This window comes from Phaenicophaeus curvirostris, chromosome 6 (genome assembly GCF_032191515.1).
Source record: "Phaenicophaeus curvirostris isolate KB17595 chromosome 6, BPBGC_Pcur_1.0, whole genome shotgun sequence".
Classification (NCBI taxonomy): domain Eukaryota; kingdom Metazoa; phylum Chordata; class Aves; order Cuculiformes; family Cuculidae; genus Phaenicophaeus; species Phaenicophaeus curvirostris.
Genome location: NC_091397.1, coordinates 47,137,862 through 47,156,473, shown reverse-complemented (window position 1 = coordinate 47,156,473; position 18,612 = coordinate 47,137,862). Strand labels below are relative to the sequence as shown.

General features: G+C 40.8%; 1 protein-coding gene across 2 annotated transcripts in view; it reads right to left on the bottom strand.

Moving 5' to 3' along the window:
- The window catches only part of STT3B (STT3 oligosaccharyltransferase complex catalytic subunit B), a 53,506-nt gene extending 35,485 nt beyond the window's left edge, over positions 1–18,021 (bottom strand). Inside the window, exon 1 of one of the 2 annotated variants that reach the window (XM_069860080.1) lies at positions 17,675–18,021. In XM_069860080.1, the coding sequence (XP_069716181.1) occupies positions 17,675–17,952 (278 nt within the window). In that variant the 5' untranslated portion in view covers positions 17,953–18,021. The remainder of the gene's footprint in view (positions 1–17,674) is intronic. The other variant, XM_069860081.1, reaches the window with a different exon arrangement.
- Positions 18,022–18,612: the final 591 nt, after the last annotated feature.

Genomic DNA, 18,612 nt, shown 5'->3' with positions numbered 1-18,612 from the left:
TGTTTTAAAGGCAGCACAGCAGTATTGTATTTCTACAGCAGTACTGTTACAGTATTTATAGGTTTCATAGGGGTGTAGAACAGCCCTGAAAACATGAGGGGTACTGCTGCCTTTGCCTGTGCCAGCATCCTGGAGTTTTAGGGGCTGCAACTGAGCAAGGAGTCAGAAGGAAGGCAAGAACAGTGAGTGCTGGGTAGAGGTTGCATTTTAGTCTTGCATACCACTACCCTCCCTAGTTCTTCCATCTCCAGCAGCGGAAAGAATAGTGCACTGCTGGTTACAGTGACTGAATAGGATACAGTACTACGTGAGAGGACCGTGCTGGAGGAAAGGATCCCTTTTCTCCAACCTGCAGCCCTCACACTGACCTTGTCTTGAGGTATGGGAACTGTGCTCCATTATCTCAAGATTCCCCATCAACCTTCTCATCTCTTCAAGGCAAGACAATTTTAAACAGACCGAAGAAGAACGAAGAACAAAATTATGTGAAGCACATGCCTAATTAAGAACTTAGTTTGAAAGACTGAGAAAAGTATTCAAGTTCTTGGTCTATGTTGTAAAGAAGATACATGCTTGCTAACATTCAGCAGAAAAGAGCTCTTCAGAATCTGACTAACACCAGTAAGCGTTGACTTTTCTTATTTTAGCTGACATTCTGGGAAGAAAAGTGATGCTCTGCTGTTCTCCTTGCCTCTTTCTGTCAAGTTTGTAGTTTGAACTGTCTCCTCCTCTGCGCTAAGCTATAAAGGAACCATCAAACAATCCTAAGTCTTTGTACATTTCATAATTCGAAGTCCCAACCACAAGATTAGCCTAGTTTTGTAGTTTGAACCTTTTGGGAGATGCTGTAATGATCACAAAAGCACTGTATGCATGGCACCATTAATTTTGAGGCACTGTTGGAGATACCTATATTATAGTTGTTTCAGGAGACAACTGAGGATGATGGGTTAATAAAGATATGGTCCTCATTTCCAAAGCATATTTCAGTTTCAGCACAGAACAGAGCACAAGCAGCAACAGCAAAATAACTGAGCAGAGACATATTTTTTTTTTAGTAGCAACATTAATTTGCGAAGCTTAACTAGGCAACTTGCAAAATAAAGCCTATAAAGTTTTCAGTTCTACATTATATACTGTTAATAATCTTAACTATCGGTTCATGCTTGGGTTTGATTTTCATTCCACCCTATGAACTACTCTTTTGATGACACAAGGTAATACTGCAAGATGATTAGTTAATGCTATTCACAGCAATCACTCGCTCTTCACAGGAGCTATAGAATTCTCCAGCACTTCCCAGCAACAATTACTGCTATATTTATAGGGAGACATCTTTGGCTTTGACATTCCTAAGTTTAGTATTTCCTTGACAAAAGTACTATTTAAGATGAACATTCCGCTAAAATTCAGCCTCCTGAGAAAAATAAGAACATATATGAAAAGAACACACGTACAGCAATGCAGTTACTTTATCCAGATCTTAAAAATACTTAAGGCAAATTACACTGACGGCGATGGAATTAATTTGACTCTCCCTTTAGAACAGAGGGCGAGATCAGTGTTGCTTCTTGTGGGAGTGTTGTTGACTGGCTAAAACCTTATCAATTCCATGTTACTGTTGCCCATCATCCAGACTTTCTATCTGGCATTCTATAGCCATCTGAGAATGTGTAATCTCCTTACCAGAAGAATCCGTTGAAAATTTTCTAAGCCTGCACTTACAAATGCTTCTGTGCTCTAAAAGTCTTCAGCTGCAGATGCACAAAATCTTCACATCTGCAAACTTGGAAAATGACACGATACAAACTGTGAACATTACAAGCTATCTGAGCAATTCTAGGAGTCAGTTTTTAATGCAAATGTAGATTACAGAATCAATTCTGCCATATAGCATCTAATTAGAGATAGCAAGTCTAGATTCTTGAAAAAGATAGCTGCAGATCGACTCCATCTCTGACATACTCTTTGCATCCAAAGCAAGAATTCATTCAGTGTAACACTTCCAAGGAAAGTCTAATGAGAAAGCTCAGTAACTTCCACTGAAAGAAGAAACATATATACAGTATTTAGTATCAATGAACTTCAGTATTTCTCATCATGAAAATGCTTACTTGGGTTGAGTTTATAACCTTGGAAAATACGTATTTACGTACAGAAAATATGACATTAAAGATAGTTTCAACTAATCAAGATCAAATTTTGCACTAGCAACACCTGTAGGCAGGCAAAGAGCCTCTCTTACCATCCATAACCCCAAACCAAGGTGTTACAGATGTCAAAGTAAGAACGAAGAAAACATACCCTGAGTTCTACGTGTGTGACTGACAACTCTGCAAAACAGAAGAGCAACCAGGAAATTTTACTTCAGGAAAGTCTCATGTTCCTTTCCTTACATAAGCTGACTTCTGCAGAAGGGTTTTATTAGGTCTTAAATCTAATACAAACAAAGATAACACTGCATTAATTGTCCCCAATTAGAACATTTATATGTAATCAAGTACTTGTGTCCACAATTTTTTTTTTTCTGAAACTTCTCTAGATGCACACCTACCACAGTTTTATGTGGAAGATGCCACCATTTTGCACACTCATCGGGAGCTTCTGCACCTCACTGGACAACAAACTTTGTATTCTGAGATAAGCCCAAGCTAATTTCAAGTAGTTGGAAAAGCTCTCAAGTGTGTCCTACATTTACAGAGGCACAACTGATCTTTAGCGCCTTTGTTGCAAGTAAAGCCATTTGAAAAGAAAAATACACATGCTGCAAGCTGACTGTCATCCAGAAGTCTAATGTTTGATAAGAAAATTGATAACAGTACTATCATTCTGAGTTTCAAAATTGGTCAGGATCCTGCTTTTGATTTCAGATTTCCCAATTCTGAACACACACACGGCGAAGACTCCTTTGCTATATGAAGGACAATTAGTACGCTGAAATAACAAAATGGCAGCAAATTCTGCAATGATGTGGCAATCTAACTTCAGAAAATATGGAAATTCTGAGTTAAAGGACAGAGTAGTTTCTGTTCCTAGAATCCAACCAAGCAACAGAACTCCTCCTGTTCTTAATACCACTGCAATACTCCCTTGTGGAAGAACAGTAGAAAGCCCAAGAAGAAAAAAACCAAAACTTGATGGTGCAACCAAAAGGGAAGCTATTTTTTTAGGTCCAACATTCAACCACGCTCAGTGGAAATCCTGAAAAAGACTCTAATGGTTATAGAATAAACCACTAAAAATATCAGAATGTCCCAAATGTGTTTAAGAAGGATTACAGTGTTCCTACTGCCACTACTTGGCATTGTATTTTCGCTACTTAGAATAATATGTCATGCTTAGCAAGTGCTAAGATCAGGAACCGCATGCCACCAGTAGCTTAATGATATGAAATTCTGCAGGGAGCATACAGTCACTCTAACTTCTTCAGAGAGCCCAAGGCATCTTCAATATTTCTGCTAAAAAGCTGCAAGGTTTTTACAGCATTCCATGACCACAGCTTGTACTTTTCACACAACACACCACATCTGAAGCCACAATATGCTCTCCATCATCACCGTAGTGGCCATATATCTGCCTACAGTTTCAGGCAGTTCTGCTGAGGGATTAGGCTTTTTCATGAGTTTTTCTTTCTTGCTTTTGAACTATTCCATGTTTCAAGGCAAATTATTAAGAAAACAGGCAGTTTTATCAATACTAACAGACGTACTTCACAAGTGAGTTTTACCATTCATAACATTTAACAACATTTTAGACCTTAGAAGAAGATGATGGTGCCATTTTTTCTTGAGACATTCAAAATGCGATGCAAGCAATCATTCAAGATTCCTGTGGAAGAGAACTGAATGCTCATTTTCTTCTCCACTAGACGTACAATTCACTGCAGATAGTACACTATGACTGGCATCAATACGGATGGCAATATTGCTTCCCTATCTTTTGACAGCATCAACTTCTTGAGAGGTATCAGTTCTTTGCTCAATACATTATTAACTACCACAAACTCCACAAATTCAAAAGGCCCAATAGCCTTACATCTGCCTTTTTTTTTTTTTGAGTGCTACTGGGCTACTCTGGGGTACATTAGCCTTGCATCTTGCCACTCTGAAGGCTTTCCACCAAATTCAGGAATGCGTTCAAGAAGGATGTTTCTTCCTGAAGACAAGACATTCATGCTGTACTTGTTTTTAACATGGAGGCAGCTGAAATTCAGGACCTTCTGAGTTAAAGGCTAGTACATAAGGATCTGGTCAGCAGGATGGAATACAAAAGGCAGTTAGGTGAATAATATATTTTAAGAAGCAAAATATTTTCTCTGTGAGAAATGTGAGAATAGAAATCAATCGGCTGAACATGACTGCTTCACAAGAAGTGACTTGGAACAGAGGACAGCTAGCTGCCAAGCACTCTTTTTCATGGTCATCTTCTACTATAGAACAAAGCAACATATAACACCTAAACAAATACAGTGAATTGTTATTAAACTGATCTCAAACATACCATCTTCTATCCTGTAACAAAATCTAACAGGTACCCAGAAAAGAATACTAATTTTTGTAATAGTCTGAAATACAGAGTAAATTAAAGGATATTTCTTGATCACTGCTGTTACTTTAATTCTTTGTGAGTACATGGTAAGGTCATCAGTCACCATCTTTATTACATAATAAAGTCATCTATATGCTACTATGCAGCGGCAACCATATAGGTACTAGTGACACCAAAACGTAGTTGAACCAACTTCACAATCACTTCCCATTAAGCAGAATTTAAGGAATCTGCCTGGATGCAAGGTGGCCTGGCAGACTGTTTCTAGCCTGTAAGACACAAAACCTAGTAAAAAGAAAACAGAACCCTTAGAAAGGCTCTGGATTCCCAATATCCTATATAATCGTTTAAGTAATGACAATCATCTTTTTGGCAGAACATTTAAACAGTTATAGCATGACAGAATAGCTTTAGCTACTACTGTAGAAACTATTGTCGTCTTCCCCTGAATTACTAACAGCCTGTCGCTTGAACTTCTGTATAACATTAGGAAGAGGTAGATCCAGCCAGAATCAAACACGAGGTATCAAACCACTCTGTACAGATTACATCAACAGTTTTTTGTTAGTTTACAGAAATTTTAAAAATCTGAAATGTTACGGTTGCATGCCTTCAGTCTGAGTCAGTTCAGCAAGTTAAAATAAGGTAGTGTTTCATCCAACATTTCTTAAGCATTTGCTTTTTAGCACACCTCCTAATGCACGTGCTGTTATTCTTCCTCCTGAATCTAGCTTCAGTAACTTGAACTCTCTGACTATGCTTTCTTTCAATTATCCTTTCTGTGTATAGCATTTTTAGTCCAAGAAGCTGGACCTCTCAGAGTGCACCTGTTCAGCTCCATCTGTTGCGATATTGACTTTTTACTACAATGAATGCTGAAAAAATAAAAATTAATCTTTCAGAGTGGATAATACAAAGCCTCATCAGAGTAGAATCAGACAGTTTGTCTAACTTCAACAATTTCTGTCCAGCAATTGAAGCTAGGTTAAAGACCTAATTTCATCTAACTTAAGTATGTCTGCTCAAATTCTGCTTAACCCTTCAGTAACTTGACACAGGCATAAATATTGCATTCATCAGGCAATTTTCCGCTGTTGGTACATACATACATAGGTAACTGCAGACTTAATCAAACAAAACCCCAGATATAGATCTAACTATGCCCTAATCAAATAAACCTGAAAAGAAAAAGGAATGAATGTGGCCCAAAGTGCAAAAGGTTAAGAGGAGTAGGAGGTGGGGGGAGATACACAATTCCAAGACGCCTTGTACCGAACTGCACACTGGAATTTAACTGTGGCAGCTAGCCTTCAACTGAGCTTTGCTAGTCAAAAGGAGTGCTTCCATGCCCAATCAGACAAATTAGCTTGAATCACAGCTAAAAAGCAAACCACTAAAGAGAATTTAAACTATTTCACCTGCATTTTCTCCAAAGCAGATTAGGAGTACTCAAATGATCTACTACTACAGTTCAACAGAAGGGATGGTGGTCTCCAGCTGAGGTCAGAAAGGCCTCCAGCTGTTTGCAAAGTGACTGCATATTCTCATAATGGGAGAAACTGATGTGGGAATAGGATGTCACCAATAAAATAAAAAAAAAAAAAGAGAAACCAGGAAAGTAGGTATCAACAGAATGTGGTCTTCATCCTTTCCTACAATACAAAGACTGGAATTTATCTTTCTAACTGTATTCTGTATTCTTGATCCACTTTCAATGTCTGATTTATTCCAAACTAAGTGCGGCAAGCAGAATTAAAAAAATCAGTTATCAACTATATTTATTTTATATCTTTCATACTACTTCAAATAAGCCTAAATCAAAACAAAAATGCAAGTTTCCACTGAATTTAATGCAACCTGTTAAGAATTGTACCTAATAGTTACCGATGATTCTTAGAACACTATGCACAGGAAACACAAGTTTAAAAACAGAAAATTATTTGGTTTTTATTGGGTATCCTCACAGACTAGAGATTAAATGCACTGCAGTGATTGCAGTGCTCAGCATTTAAGAAAGTTTTTATAATTAAATTCCAGTCATGTACAATGTGAAATTAAAGTTACATGTTTGCCTTCTCACTATGCAATGGAATTTCTAGTATTGCGCGTAGTCTTACCATATTCTAGCTACCAAACTATTTCACTGTGCTCCTTTGTCACTTCAGTAAAATCCAATTTGCATTTAGAAGTGAACTTAAAGGGGCTTTAAAAAAAATAAAATGCAATAAAAATGCAGATGTGAGGCAACACTGTTAAGATGAACTAGGCTTAATATTACACAAACATGCTCTGAAGCTGTGATGCCTTTCTGTCACAAATGCTGTTAAAGAAATAGTCATAGACTACACCTACCATTGCGTTGTGTATCATATGTCTAGAACCATGTCCCTTCTAAAAAATATAACCTCCTTCACCACTTGGCTACAGTTGGTTTGGTAGCTACAACCCTTGTATTTAACAGTAACAAGCAGTAAAAGGGACAAATTCAATTCCTAACCTCATTGTACTAAATAACAAGTACTGACTTGATGTACCATGCCTTCTCCTTCTGCTTCACTGCCAGATAGAATAGGTTAAGGTAAAATGAATGTCTGGTTGCCCGTGAAAAGGAATGGGGAAAGAAGGATACTACAGCAGGAGGATCAATTGCAGTTCAGGCAAGGTTGAAAAGAGGATACATGAGAGTTGTTGGGAAAGACCTAGCAGAAGTTCTCAAGGGATAGTTCTTGGGTCACACAATCCTAAGTCTTCTTTCTACTCACTTTCCAAATAAATTAAATCAGCCTGTTTCAGGATCTTCTGTGCTTCAAATCCCATCAGACTGTATGCCCTCTCAACCTTCTCTCCACAAACGTGCATTTAAATTAAAAAACTAGATTTAACCTTCCTGATGCAGAAAAGAGGTGCAAAGGGATGCAGCTTTACATCCCAAACATCCCATACAACCATTTAAGCAATAAAAATCTTATTTCTGGTAGAACTTTTAAACAGTTACAGCAGAGCAGAAGAGCTTTAGCAGAAAATACTGACATATTCACCCCTCAATAACCCACGACCTGCTGGTCAGAGAACTCATGGATACTTGAGATTGGATCAAAACACAAAATGTGCTCATTGCCACTGGAGAAGGGGAGTTTCCCTTTCCCTGAATCCACCTGCAGATCCTGACACCTGCACTTATCAGATTTCCATGAGCTACCTCAGCCTGTTAAAACAGCAGAAAACTATCTCACAAAACGTCCACCAGGTGATAGGAAATTCAGGAGAACTACTCCACTTGATTAGATGAAAAGAAGACAAATTTATACTGGTGAAGAAAAGCTTAGCAGCACCTTGTGATATTGTAGATATTCAGAGCTAGACTTTACTCAAAACACTCCGAACCATTGCCTTATCAGCCACAGCAGCTTCCTGGAGGTACCTTTGGAATCATCATCCATATGTTTTCCAACACACAAATGATAGCCACTGGTACTCCAGCACAGCATATTAGATACTGAGATAGAAAACACCATTGCTTAACTTCCCAGGTGAAAGTATCATTCAACACCTAAAACTGTTCCTTGGCTTTTTCTTCTTGAAGATAGTCCTGAAAGAAGACAGCAGACGGCACTGTATGGAACATACTATCACAAAGCAACAACTATGATGTGCCTAAGTAAAAATCATGTGCTGAAACTGAAGTATGATGGAAGCATAAGGCAAAAAGGGCTCCTGAAATTCATTTACTAAAGAGGAAGCTATAAAATAAAATTCAGCACTGAAACAGTTACAACCATGACATATTTGACACAAAACATACCACCCAGTCTTCTCCCAAGTGAAAATTGGTCTTTACTGTGGGAGGGTGGAGGGAGCATTCATGAAGAAGTGGTGGATTACGAAATTAAAGCACAAAAAAATTCCTTGGCTCCTGAACATAATCAGCCATAGCAGAAAAATTACATTTGTCATTACTAGCTGACCTGAGACATAACAAATTAAGATACTGTGGCAAATCTTTAAGGTAGTTTCTCTAGTGTTAAAATCCATTTTCTATTTGGCAAATGAAAGATTAAACCTGTTACAGAAAATTGCAAGATATATCCAACAGTTTTTCAAATATTACTTCAGACATTTGACATCAGATAAGTCATCCTAGTCACCTGTAAAAGACAAAATAGTCAAAACAGCAGCATTATGCAACTTTCTGGAAAACTCACAACACTGCATTAGCTTTCGTGACTCTTGTTCTACAGTAAAGTGATTCAAACAGATGCCTATTTATTTCCATTGTTAACATCAATATAATAATGCCAAAGCTCCAATTTTGTTTCACTTTCTAAAATGAGAATAATTCCAACTTTAAGGCATTTTGTCTATGGCCAGAGAAAGATTTAAATGCATTTCAAAGACCCTTAATATCCAAATGATAAACTTCAAATATTTCAACTGTGAAGATGAAACTACATTTTCAAAACACACATTCCAAACAATATTTATGAAATTCTAAGGTATTCAACTGAACTTTCAAATGCTGCTTGGGAAAAGATTAGAATAGGAAGGAAGCACATTCAATATATGCAACAGACTACAGAATTTAAAAAAAAAAAAAAGCTGGATAAACATAGACATAAAGAAAAGTATTCAGGACAAGCCGGCTTGTTTTGTTATGTTTTGCTTCTGCATCAAGAAAATGCATTGCTGAATCTTCTAATCCTCTGGCTATAGCACACAAGTATCCTGTTCAACATGTGGTCTTCCCAGTCACCCACATCCTCAAAGAGTTGCTTTCCATACCTATATTTCCTCAAAAAAGAACACAAAGACTGAATTTAAAAAAAAAAAAAAAGAACAACTACCCAGCCACATGTGCTGGAACAATTTAAAATTACATAATTACATGCTATTTTTCCCCTCTGCAAAATCCATTTGCCATTCAAACAGGATAGATGGTGCCCATACATACAGTGAGCCACTCTTTTTAAATAAATGTAACTGATACTGTGTATAACAATCTAGAAGATAACAGCAATTCTATTAAGAACACCACTAGAATTCAATAAGTGAAACTAAACTGACATCCTCAGTTACAATGCAGTTTCACAGTTTTTTTTGTTTGGTTTTTTTTCAAGTGAGGGAAGTTTCAAAAAGATGTTTTACAGTTCTGTCTTCATGGATGATCAGCTGAACAGAACTCAAATACTCTTTAGCTAACAAACTGACATAACCCATATAAACCTATTGCCATAGAAAACATGATAAACATTGTAACACCCAGCAGTCATCATTACAGTCCACACACATCAGTCACTTATACTAGACAAGCTCTTAAGAAAGTAGCATATGTTGCCAGACTTGGGTCTTCCATAGCAGACAAACATTTTAAACAGTTTCCTTCTCTCACAAACACTCCTGTACACAGACAATTTCTCTAAAGAACAAGGATACTGCCTCACTTAATAGCAACAACTTTTAAAGTATAGGAAGTATTTAATTCTCCATATGCCAAAGGAGCTTTTACCCTGGGAAAGCAGCAGTAAGTTGAGAAATACAGAAGCTGATCTATTTTGTTTGTATCTATATTCTTAAATTCACTCCTCAGGCTGCTTTAACTTACGTAAGGTGTGGTGCAGAATTAGGGTCAATTTCATGGTACCACTCTAGCGCAGACCTACTAGCTACCCACATTAAAAATACCTCAGTATGACTCCCAGTAACAGCTCAGATAAAGATCACAATCTCTGCTCAGCTACAGGGCTGGAAATAAAGTCTATCCGTTGGACACACTACAAAACTTACTGCAGATGTAAAGCACAGAAAGACTATAGCAATTCTTGTCCTGATACTTCTTCTAAGTTCACTTTGCTCTCCAAGCAAGCAGTAAGACTGACAGTTAGAAGAAGTTTTGCTAAAAAAGTTATTAATAATAAAAACATCTGCACATGCCCTGCTACAGGGTACAGGCTCCACAGGCTCAGAAAGCAGCAGCTTTAATGGCTCTGCTAAGTAGAAAGAAGCCCTCAGGATTAGCCCTAAATGTCAGTACAAATGTACCTCAAAGGGCCTGCAAAACCAGAATTTTCAAAAATTAAGAAGGCAACTGCAGCACACACATAGCTTAACATTAAATGAGAAATAACTTCACTGAATAAGAAGACATCCCTGTGGAACAGCCTAAATCCATCCCACCTCCAACTCATTTCAAAACCATTAGTACCCTGTAGGATTTCGAATTTTCCTACTTGTTTTACTGTCCAAAATTTTTATTATCCCCTTTTCTCTCCAGTTCAACAGGAGACAGATTTAAAAACATGAGGATTACAAGCTGCCAAACCTAGAGACTATCAGAGAGAATTATGACAGGAAGCAAAAGGTAACCCTTATAAACCACCCTAACCCTCTGTAATCAAATCAAACTTCTGTTTAAAGAAACAGAACATATTAAGCTGCTCAAACAACAGGATATCTGCCTACAAGTCCATTCAAGGATTTTCAATGCTAGAGCATTTGCTCTAGCTAGTCAAATGTTCTTCTGAGTATTTGCTGAAGACATTTTTTTTCTTTAAAAAAATAAGAAGATAGTATTAAAAGCTAATGTTGCCAGTTCAGTTTGACCCAGGCTACATAAAACATTCCAATACCTTTTCTTTTTTTCAGGTTTCATTCTATTATCCACAAATCAATAAAAGAGTAAACACTTTGCAAACATTCTGTCTCATCTCCTATGTTTTCCAGAAGAATACTGTAGGGATAGCCTCTGTGCTCAACCACACTCTCCATGTGTTTTATGAACACCATCCCTCCCACAGTCTCATGCGTAACCCTGTTGCTACACTCACATGAAGTCTGATGAGGTCTCCACCCCAATTATAAGTTGTGCAAGTGAGGAAAGAAACATTACCTGTTAAGTAAAGATGGTAGAACACAATAGAAGAGATGGAGCAAAGGTTTGATACTTAGATGCACGTTATTTTGAAGCCAAATGGTGAACCGCTTTTCAGATACATCAGTGTAACTGATCAAATCTGGCCTGAGGTCTCCCCACTCACAAAGCAGAGTCTCTGCTATGCCTACAACTTTGTCCAATGATCTTTTTCCAGACTGTCCATCTTCCATTAAATTTCCAATATTTATCTATTTCTGCAATTTCCTAAGCAGTAGAAGTACAGCCAACTGCACATCATCTTGACTGTTAATGCTTTATAAAGCTAGAAAAAACATATTTAGCTTCAAAACAGCACCCTCCAAGTATCCAAACAAGGAAAGGCCGTTCAAGTCCCTAGACGTACAGGATTTATAATTTAGAAAGCCCCTGAAGGCAGACACTGACCTGTGCCAACAGTTTCTCAACTAATAAAAAAGGTGCCTGATCTGGACCTTCCTTGTTAAAAAAAAGAAGAGGAAGATACCTGACAGGCTACTCTGCAAGAATATAAGCCTCTAAACTTACCCTTCAAAAACAGACAGGCCCCACTAAATCAGACTTGAAGACTACACTAGAATATCTTTCCTACCTATAATAAAATGGCAGAAAGGAGTTGGAGATACTTGGTTACCTGAAATCCTGCTAAAATTATTAATATTACTAGTGTGTGAATTACTTTTATCATTTAAATGCAGTATGTCTGAATCTCACAATTAGAAAAGTCACAAAATACTTAATTCGACTGTTCATTAACAGTAGACACAATCTAAAATATATTCCTATAAAAAAGAAATAAATAGAATACTTCCCATTTAATAGAATTAAAAAGCTTCTGAATGAAGATACTGTAATAAGTTTTTAATAAGAATCTCACAACATTTGCAACAACTCAAAATCAATCCAAAGTGGCTATGTTCAAACTGGAGTGGAATCAAATGCTTTCCCAAGGAAAGTGTTGAAGAAGATAAAAAACCCAAACCAAAACAACAAGCGTTTGGGAAAAGAATTCCTAAGTGGTCAGGAAATGTTTCCGAAACAGATTCAAATTAATGAACTCGTCTTTAACAAGATGATGTGATAGGTTGAAAGCCTCTAGAAATACAGCAGTTTGGAGATAACAGTTGCTTCTTTCCCTCAGAAGGACCAACACATTTCCTGTGTAATCTACTGCCTGTTTGCCCAGCAAGAGGAAACACTAGCAATCAAGCATGCAACAGACAGATGAATATCTGGGTGGGCCACATCTTCTCATAGCCTAAAGACTAAGCACAGTTAACTGAGACTATCAACACTATCATCCATTCTCTTTACAGGATTCTTCCCCCTCCTTGCCGCCTCCCCCCTTCTTTTGTCATTCCTGTACATGCTTTGGTTTTATACGTATACGTCTCCACCCTATCGCACAATGCCAGTTTACCCTCTAAAATCAGTTGCTACTTACATTCTCTCCCAACATTCATATTCTTCCTCAAAAAAACCAAAACAACCAGCAATATAAAAACCAATGGTGGTCAGGCTCAGGGAACGAAATTGTTACAGTATTTTGACAATTCACCTCATTCAATCAACTCACCATGACTGCTTTAAAGCGAGCAAAGGAAAAAGCAGGACTGCACAGTGGGTAACAGAGGAGAACTCAGACTCCAAAAGGCAACCATTTGATCAGCTAAGTTTAACACAAACCCACAACCTTACTCTCTCCCAACAAAATCAATACATTTACACAACCCTCAGCGTTCAATCAATTCCATACACCACTTCTAATGTTCACCTGAGTAACACTTTATACTTCAATGAAGCTGCAATATCATATTTGTGTTATTTAAGTTTTCATTAACGAAAAAAGTTCACAACATCTCAAGAATCCACCTAGCAAACATGATTTGAGCCTAGCAAAACTTGTCTCTTCAGCTGCATCAAAGATAAAATCCTAACTTCCTTTGACCTGTCTGCCTCTGAAATGTAAACAATGACACCAACTTTGTTTATTTTCACAAGTTCATCCCCATTCACTTAAGTCCACTAATGGTATCAGTGATGAGAAAGTGGATTGTTATAATATATATGTATACAAAAACCATACTTCCCAATAGCACAGTTATGTTACCTCAGAGACGTATGGTCACTGAAAATAGTTAAAAAGCTGGTGGTTTGAGCAATCAGTGATGTTGGTTTAGAAAAGGCAAAGAGGTACATGAGACTGTGGTAGTGCTATTCAGTACCAGGAACTGGCAGGACAGTAGAAGACATTCCTGGGAGTAATAGGGAGGCAAATGTTACTGACAAAGATTGCACCAGTGCTCCATCCTCTATATGTAAACTGGTACAGAGAGAGCCTAAGGCTCAGACACAAGATTCTGCAGTCCAGCATAAGACATCTCTTCACTGATAACCTGTGTTAATTCTCAGGGAAAGACAAGAGTTTGAGCTATTGTCATGGGGTATGATAAATGATTCAGATACCATTAAGTCACATATGTGAGAAGCCTAACAACTGTGCAAAAAGAACAAGTGTTACTATCTTGATAGCAGTCCTCGAAGATTACTGAGTACCAAAGTCTGTTACTGGTTTAGTTAGCAGCAGTATACATACACATATAGATTATATAAGATACAAGCTTCCAAATGTGATACAAGCTTCCAAATGAAATGGCATACAGGCATGCTGGAGTTGTAGGAAGTGGTTCCTGTTCAAGTATCCCATAATTTCGATTGCCTTTATTCAGCAGCCATGCTGGCATTTAAGGCAACATCTGACAGAAAGACTGACCTCGCTTGATAAGGGACTTAAACACACTGCTGTACATTCATGAAAAGTTTTCACTGGGCAGTTGCAGAACACAAATTATTCTCTTGGTCCACCCTACTGACAAACCAGTCAACAGATGAACCAAACTTCAGACAGGAAACCTATCCCTCCTAATGTACCATCACTGTCCACGTTTCAAGTTCTTGACTTCATTATGAAAACCTGAAGTTAAATGCTGGAGGCCTGTCAATAGCACAGCTTCAATTCAATGCTGACTGAGTTCATGTATCAGCTCACCTGACCTAGGTGCTGCCAAAAAACTACACACATTTTTCAGTCTCTGGACCAGCTAAAGCATGGAAAATTAAAGAAAGCATAAATCAAAATAAAGTGGCAATGCTACACAAATGAGGTATTAAATATGGGGAAAAAAAACCCAGTAATCTCAGTACTAAAGAACAGGTTACAAGTTTGTAAGTGACAGTATGGTGTCTTCAAAACACCAGTTTGTTTTTTCTTCACTCAGGCTTTGTATTATAACAGAGATCAAAAGCAAAAGCTGTCTTCTCTCTACTGCCTTGGCCTCTTGTACTACATTTGGGTCATTTCTGGAAGAACTGCCAACTGGTGTAAGACCGGGAGGCTAATTTTACAAAACAAGCAAACCTCCCATCCCCAATTAAAATTTAACTTTACTGTTAGAAATTAAGCTTGAAAGTGATGTTAGGAAAAAAAGTAGTATTTGGTTCAATTAATATGCAGAAAACCCAAGGCAAAACTCCCTTTCCTTCCACCTGAGATCTCCCACATTTCATATGTCCATACCAGAAAACTGGATTCCTAAATAGTTGAGAAAGCTTTCCACATCTTAAAGGCAATGATATTTTCCCATTCAAAAGAATAACAGATTTCCCCAACGCTCCTCATTTTATTAAATATACCTCAGCTTTCTCTCTTGATCACAAAATTAACGCCTGACATAAAAAGGCAAAGGAACAAAGAAAACCACGGAACTGTTTCACCACCAAATACTACAGTCACTGTCTTGGAAAAAAAACCGCCAAAAAATTAAAAATCCAGTTTACCTTGACAAGCTGCTAAAGAAGTGGTTAAAAAAATAAAAATAGAGCACTGCTTCTAATCTCTTCTCATAAGCTCCTTTCCCATATTAGATTCAGACTTGTAAGACCCTTAGAACTCTGAGAAACCATTCCTACCTTGTTACTCAATGGTATTTAAGAGCGACATAATTTTTCACTCTTCCCACCAATACTACTGCTGCAATAAGAGACAGCCCTGTGTTCTTCCCTAGTTTCTACCCTTTTAGGTTCTCTTTTCTACTAATTAACTTAAGTGCATTTGCCTCTACCATTTCTGGCATGCAGCAACATGACACTGGCATGATTCTTGACATTTCAACTGCTTCTCACAGACCTGCATTAAAATCAATGAGTTTTGTCAACTCCATCTATTCTCGAATTAGCAAAGGTACACACAGCAGCATAGGTAGCAACGCCTTCTGTTTGTATACTCAGTAAGATGACTTTGCATCAACTCACACACTGCTTAAACCAGAAGTTCATCTTCACAACCATATCACAACTATCAACTTAAATCCCATAGCACCTTTTTAATGTCCTTCAAGGCTTGCTGACAGAAGTTATGCAAATCAACATCATAAAACTTTATTTTATACAACAAAGATGACCCTTGATTATAAGAATCAGATTGTACAGAAGTTGTACAGGAACAGTTGTATGCTTAAAAAGAGTTCCCCCCATTCTTAACTTTATGAATAGAATGTTTAAATTCCACCCATTCAATTGTGTTTGCATGAAAAACAACACTTAAATTATGGGCAATTACTTGATATTTTGAAGATATTTTGAGATATTTGGCTTTCACATCATAAGGCGTGTATTACTTCAGGCAGCATTTAAAGACAAAGCAATTCCTTGTTCTCTATCCACTACTCTCAGCCATGATTTGTGAATGGATTACACTGAGGGGTGGGAGGCAAGGAGGGGGAAAAAACAACTAGAAAGAGAGGAAGCTGTGCTTTTGAAACTATCAAAGTGGAGTGCATGCTTTGCAGATAAGTACAGTTTCAGTAATAATTTTAGATTAAGTTCGACTTAGAGTATCTACCGTGCATTTCAAAATGAAGCATCTCATTCCTTCAGGCAATGAACAATAACATCCAAGATATAAAATTTTAAATTAAAAACAGAGAAATCATTATTCTAAAGTCATCTGCTGCTTACTCTAGTCAAAGTACTAAGAAAACCCCACGGATTCCTAGGATGAAATAGCCAGTAATATAAAAATTCATTGCCACGCTTTTACATTAAAAAAACTGCCCCACAAGTCCCTTCATCTTTCCCTTCGCCTTGCTGCAAGGAACGAGTGCAGCGTTTCTTGATCTTATACATAAAATGGTTTTAGTCCACTCCAACAGGGAAAAAGAACACACAGTTTCTAGAAGAGGAAAAGCAATCTTTAGAAAAATCAAGATGCGTGGGAAACAGCAAAAAGTCCTTGGGCTCAGAAACACGGCTTTGAAACACCTGGCAGTAAATCAATGTCACCCATTTCGCTGTAATCCCTCAAGTCACTTTTACGAAGATTACTTCCTGCAGCGCATTCCTCGCCCTCCTCCCTCCCCGGCCGACGAAGGCTGGTAAGCACCGCTCCGGGAAGCCTCCTCGCACATCTGGAGACCGACGCGGCGGACCCGGGCGCCAGCGGCATTTGGTACAACCGCTCCAATGCCGACGCCGGGCTCTGGAGCCCCCGATTCCTGGCTGGCAGCCCGCCTCCTGCCAGCTCCACAACTTTCCCCACGCCCCGGCAGCGCTGGCGGAGCGTCCAGCCCGCACAACTACGGCGGAGTTCAACATTGGAATGATCTCCCCAGGGAAGCGGTGGAGTCAGAGGATCACCTGAGTCGGAAGGGACCCCACAAGGGTGATGGAGTCCAGCTCCTATCTCCGCGCAGACAACCCAAACGTTCACACCATGCGTCTGAGGGCATTGTCCAAGTGCTCCGCGAATATTACCAGGCTTGGCTCCTGTTCCAGCGCTCCACCGCCCGCTGGGCGAAGAACCTTTTGCTAACGTCCAACCTAACCCAATTCCTCTACACTGCACGCTTTTAAGGCTCAGCTCGACGGGCTTCTGAGCCACCTCATTTAAACTACACATCACCTAAAAAGTTGCAGCAGACGATCCCCGAGGTCCCTTCCAACCTGGCATTATCCGCTCGCCGTCCCTCCCCTCCCCGCGGGGGCACCGAAGCGCCCGTCCCCACCGCTCCCTTCGCCCTTTCCCGTCCCGGGGAACAACCGGGGCGCAACGCGGCCAAGCGGCGGAGCCCGCGGGGCGGCCCCGCGTCCCCACCAAGGTGACCAAGCGGGGAGGAAGAGGCGGCTTTTCCCGCCTCCCCGTCCCGTCCGGCGAGGGGCGCTCACCAGGGGTCGAACTCGTGGATGATGCTCTCGAAGCGGATAACGGCGAAGAGGCGGGAACTGAATCCGGCCAGCCAGGCCAGGAAAAGGATGGTGAAGGAGAGAAGCGACTGCCAGCCCGCCGGCTGGGACAGGCCCCCCGACAGGCCGCCGCCGCCGCCACCTCCTCCCGACGTGGGGCCCCCGGCAGCCGCCGCCGCCGCCCCGCCACGGCTGCCGAGCGGCGCCACGGAGTTGGCGGCCGGTTTGTGCTTGTGCTCGGGGGCCGAGGGCTCCGCCATGTTTGCACCCGGGGCTCCCTCGCAGCCGCGCAGCCCGGCGCGTGCGGGCAGGGGCGGGGGCAGGAGGGGGGGAGGAGGGAGGGGCGGGAGGCGGCAGCGGGCCCCGCGCCGCTCCCCCAGCGCTCCTCACTGACTGCCCTCCCCCGCCCCGCGCCGCCGCAGCCACCGCCTCCTCCTCCTCCTCCTCGCTCGGCCGGGCTCCGCCTCCTCCCGCCGCCGCCGTCACCATCCCAGGGCGGCGCGGGAGCGCGGGGCGGGGCGGAGCCGGGGGCGGGCCCGGTGACGGCGGAGGAGGCGGGAGGTGACGGCGGCGGGGGGGAAGAGCTGAGGGGCGGGCTCGAGGCGGGCGCGCGAGCGGGAAAGGGGCAGAGCTAGTGATGACAAAGGGGGAGGAGCCGAGATGGGGGCGGGGCCGGGCTCGAGGCGGGCGCGCGCGGGCCGAGGGGAAGGGGCCCGCTGGCGGGAGCGCCCGCCCGGGCGGGAAAGGCGGGAGGGCCTGCGCGCGGGGCCCCGGAGGGGGAACGGTTGGACATTGCCGGCCCTCCGGCGCGGGAGGAGCTACGGGACAGCGAGGGCGGGGCTCCCGGGAGGAGGGACCGAGCCCCGCGGTAACCCTTGTGACAGGAACTCGGTGACGGCCTGTCACAGAGCGACAGGTGT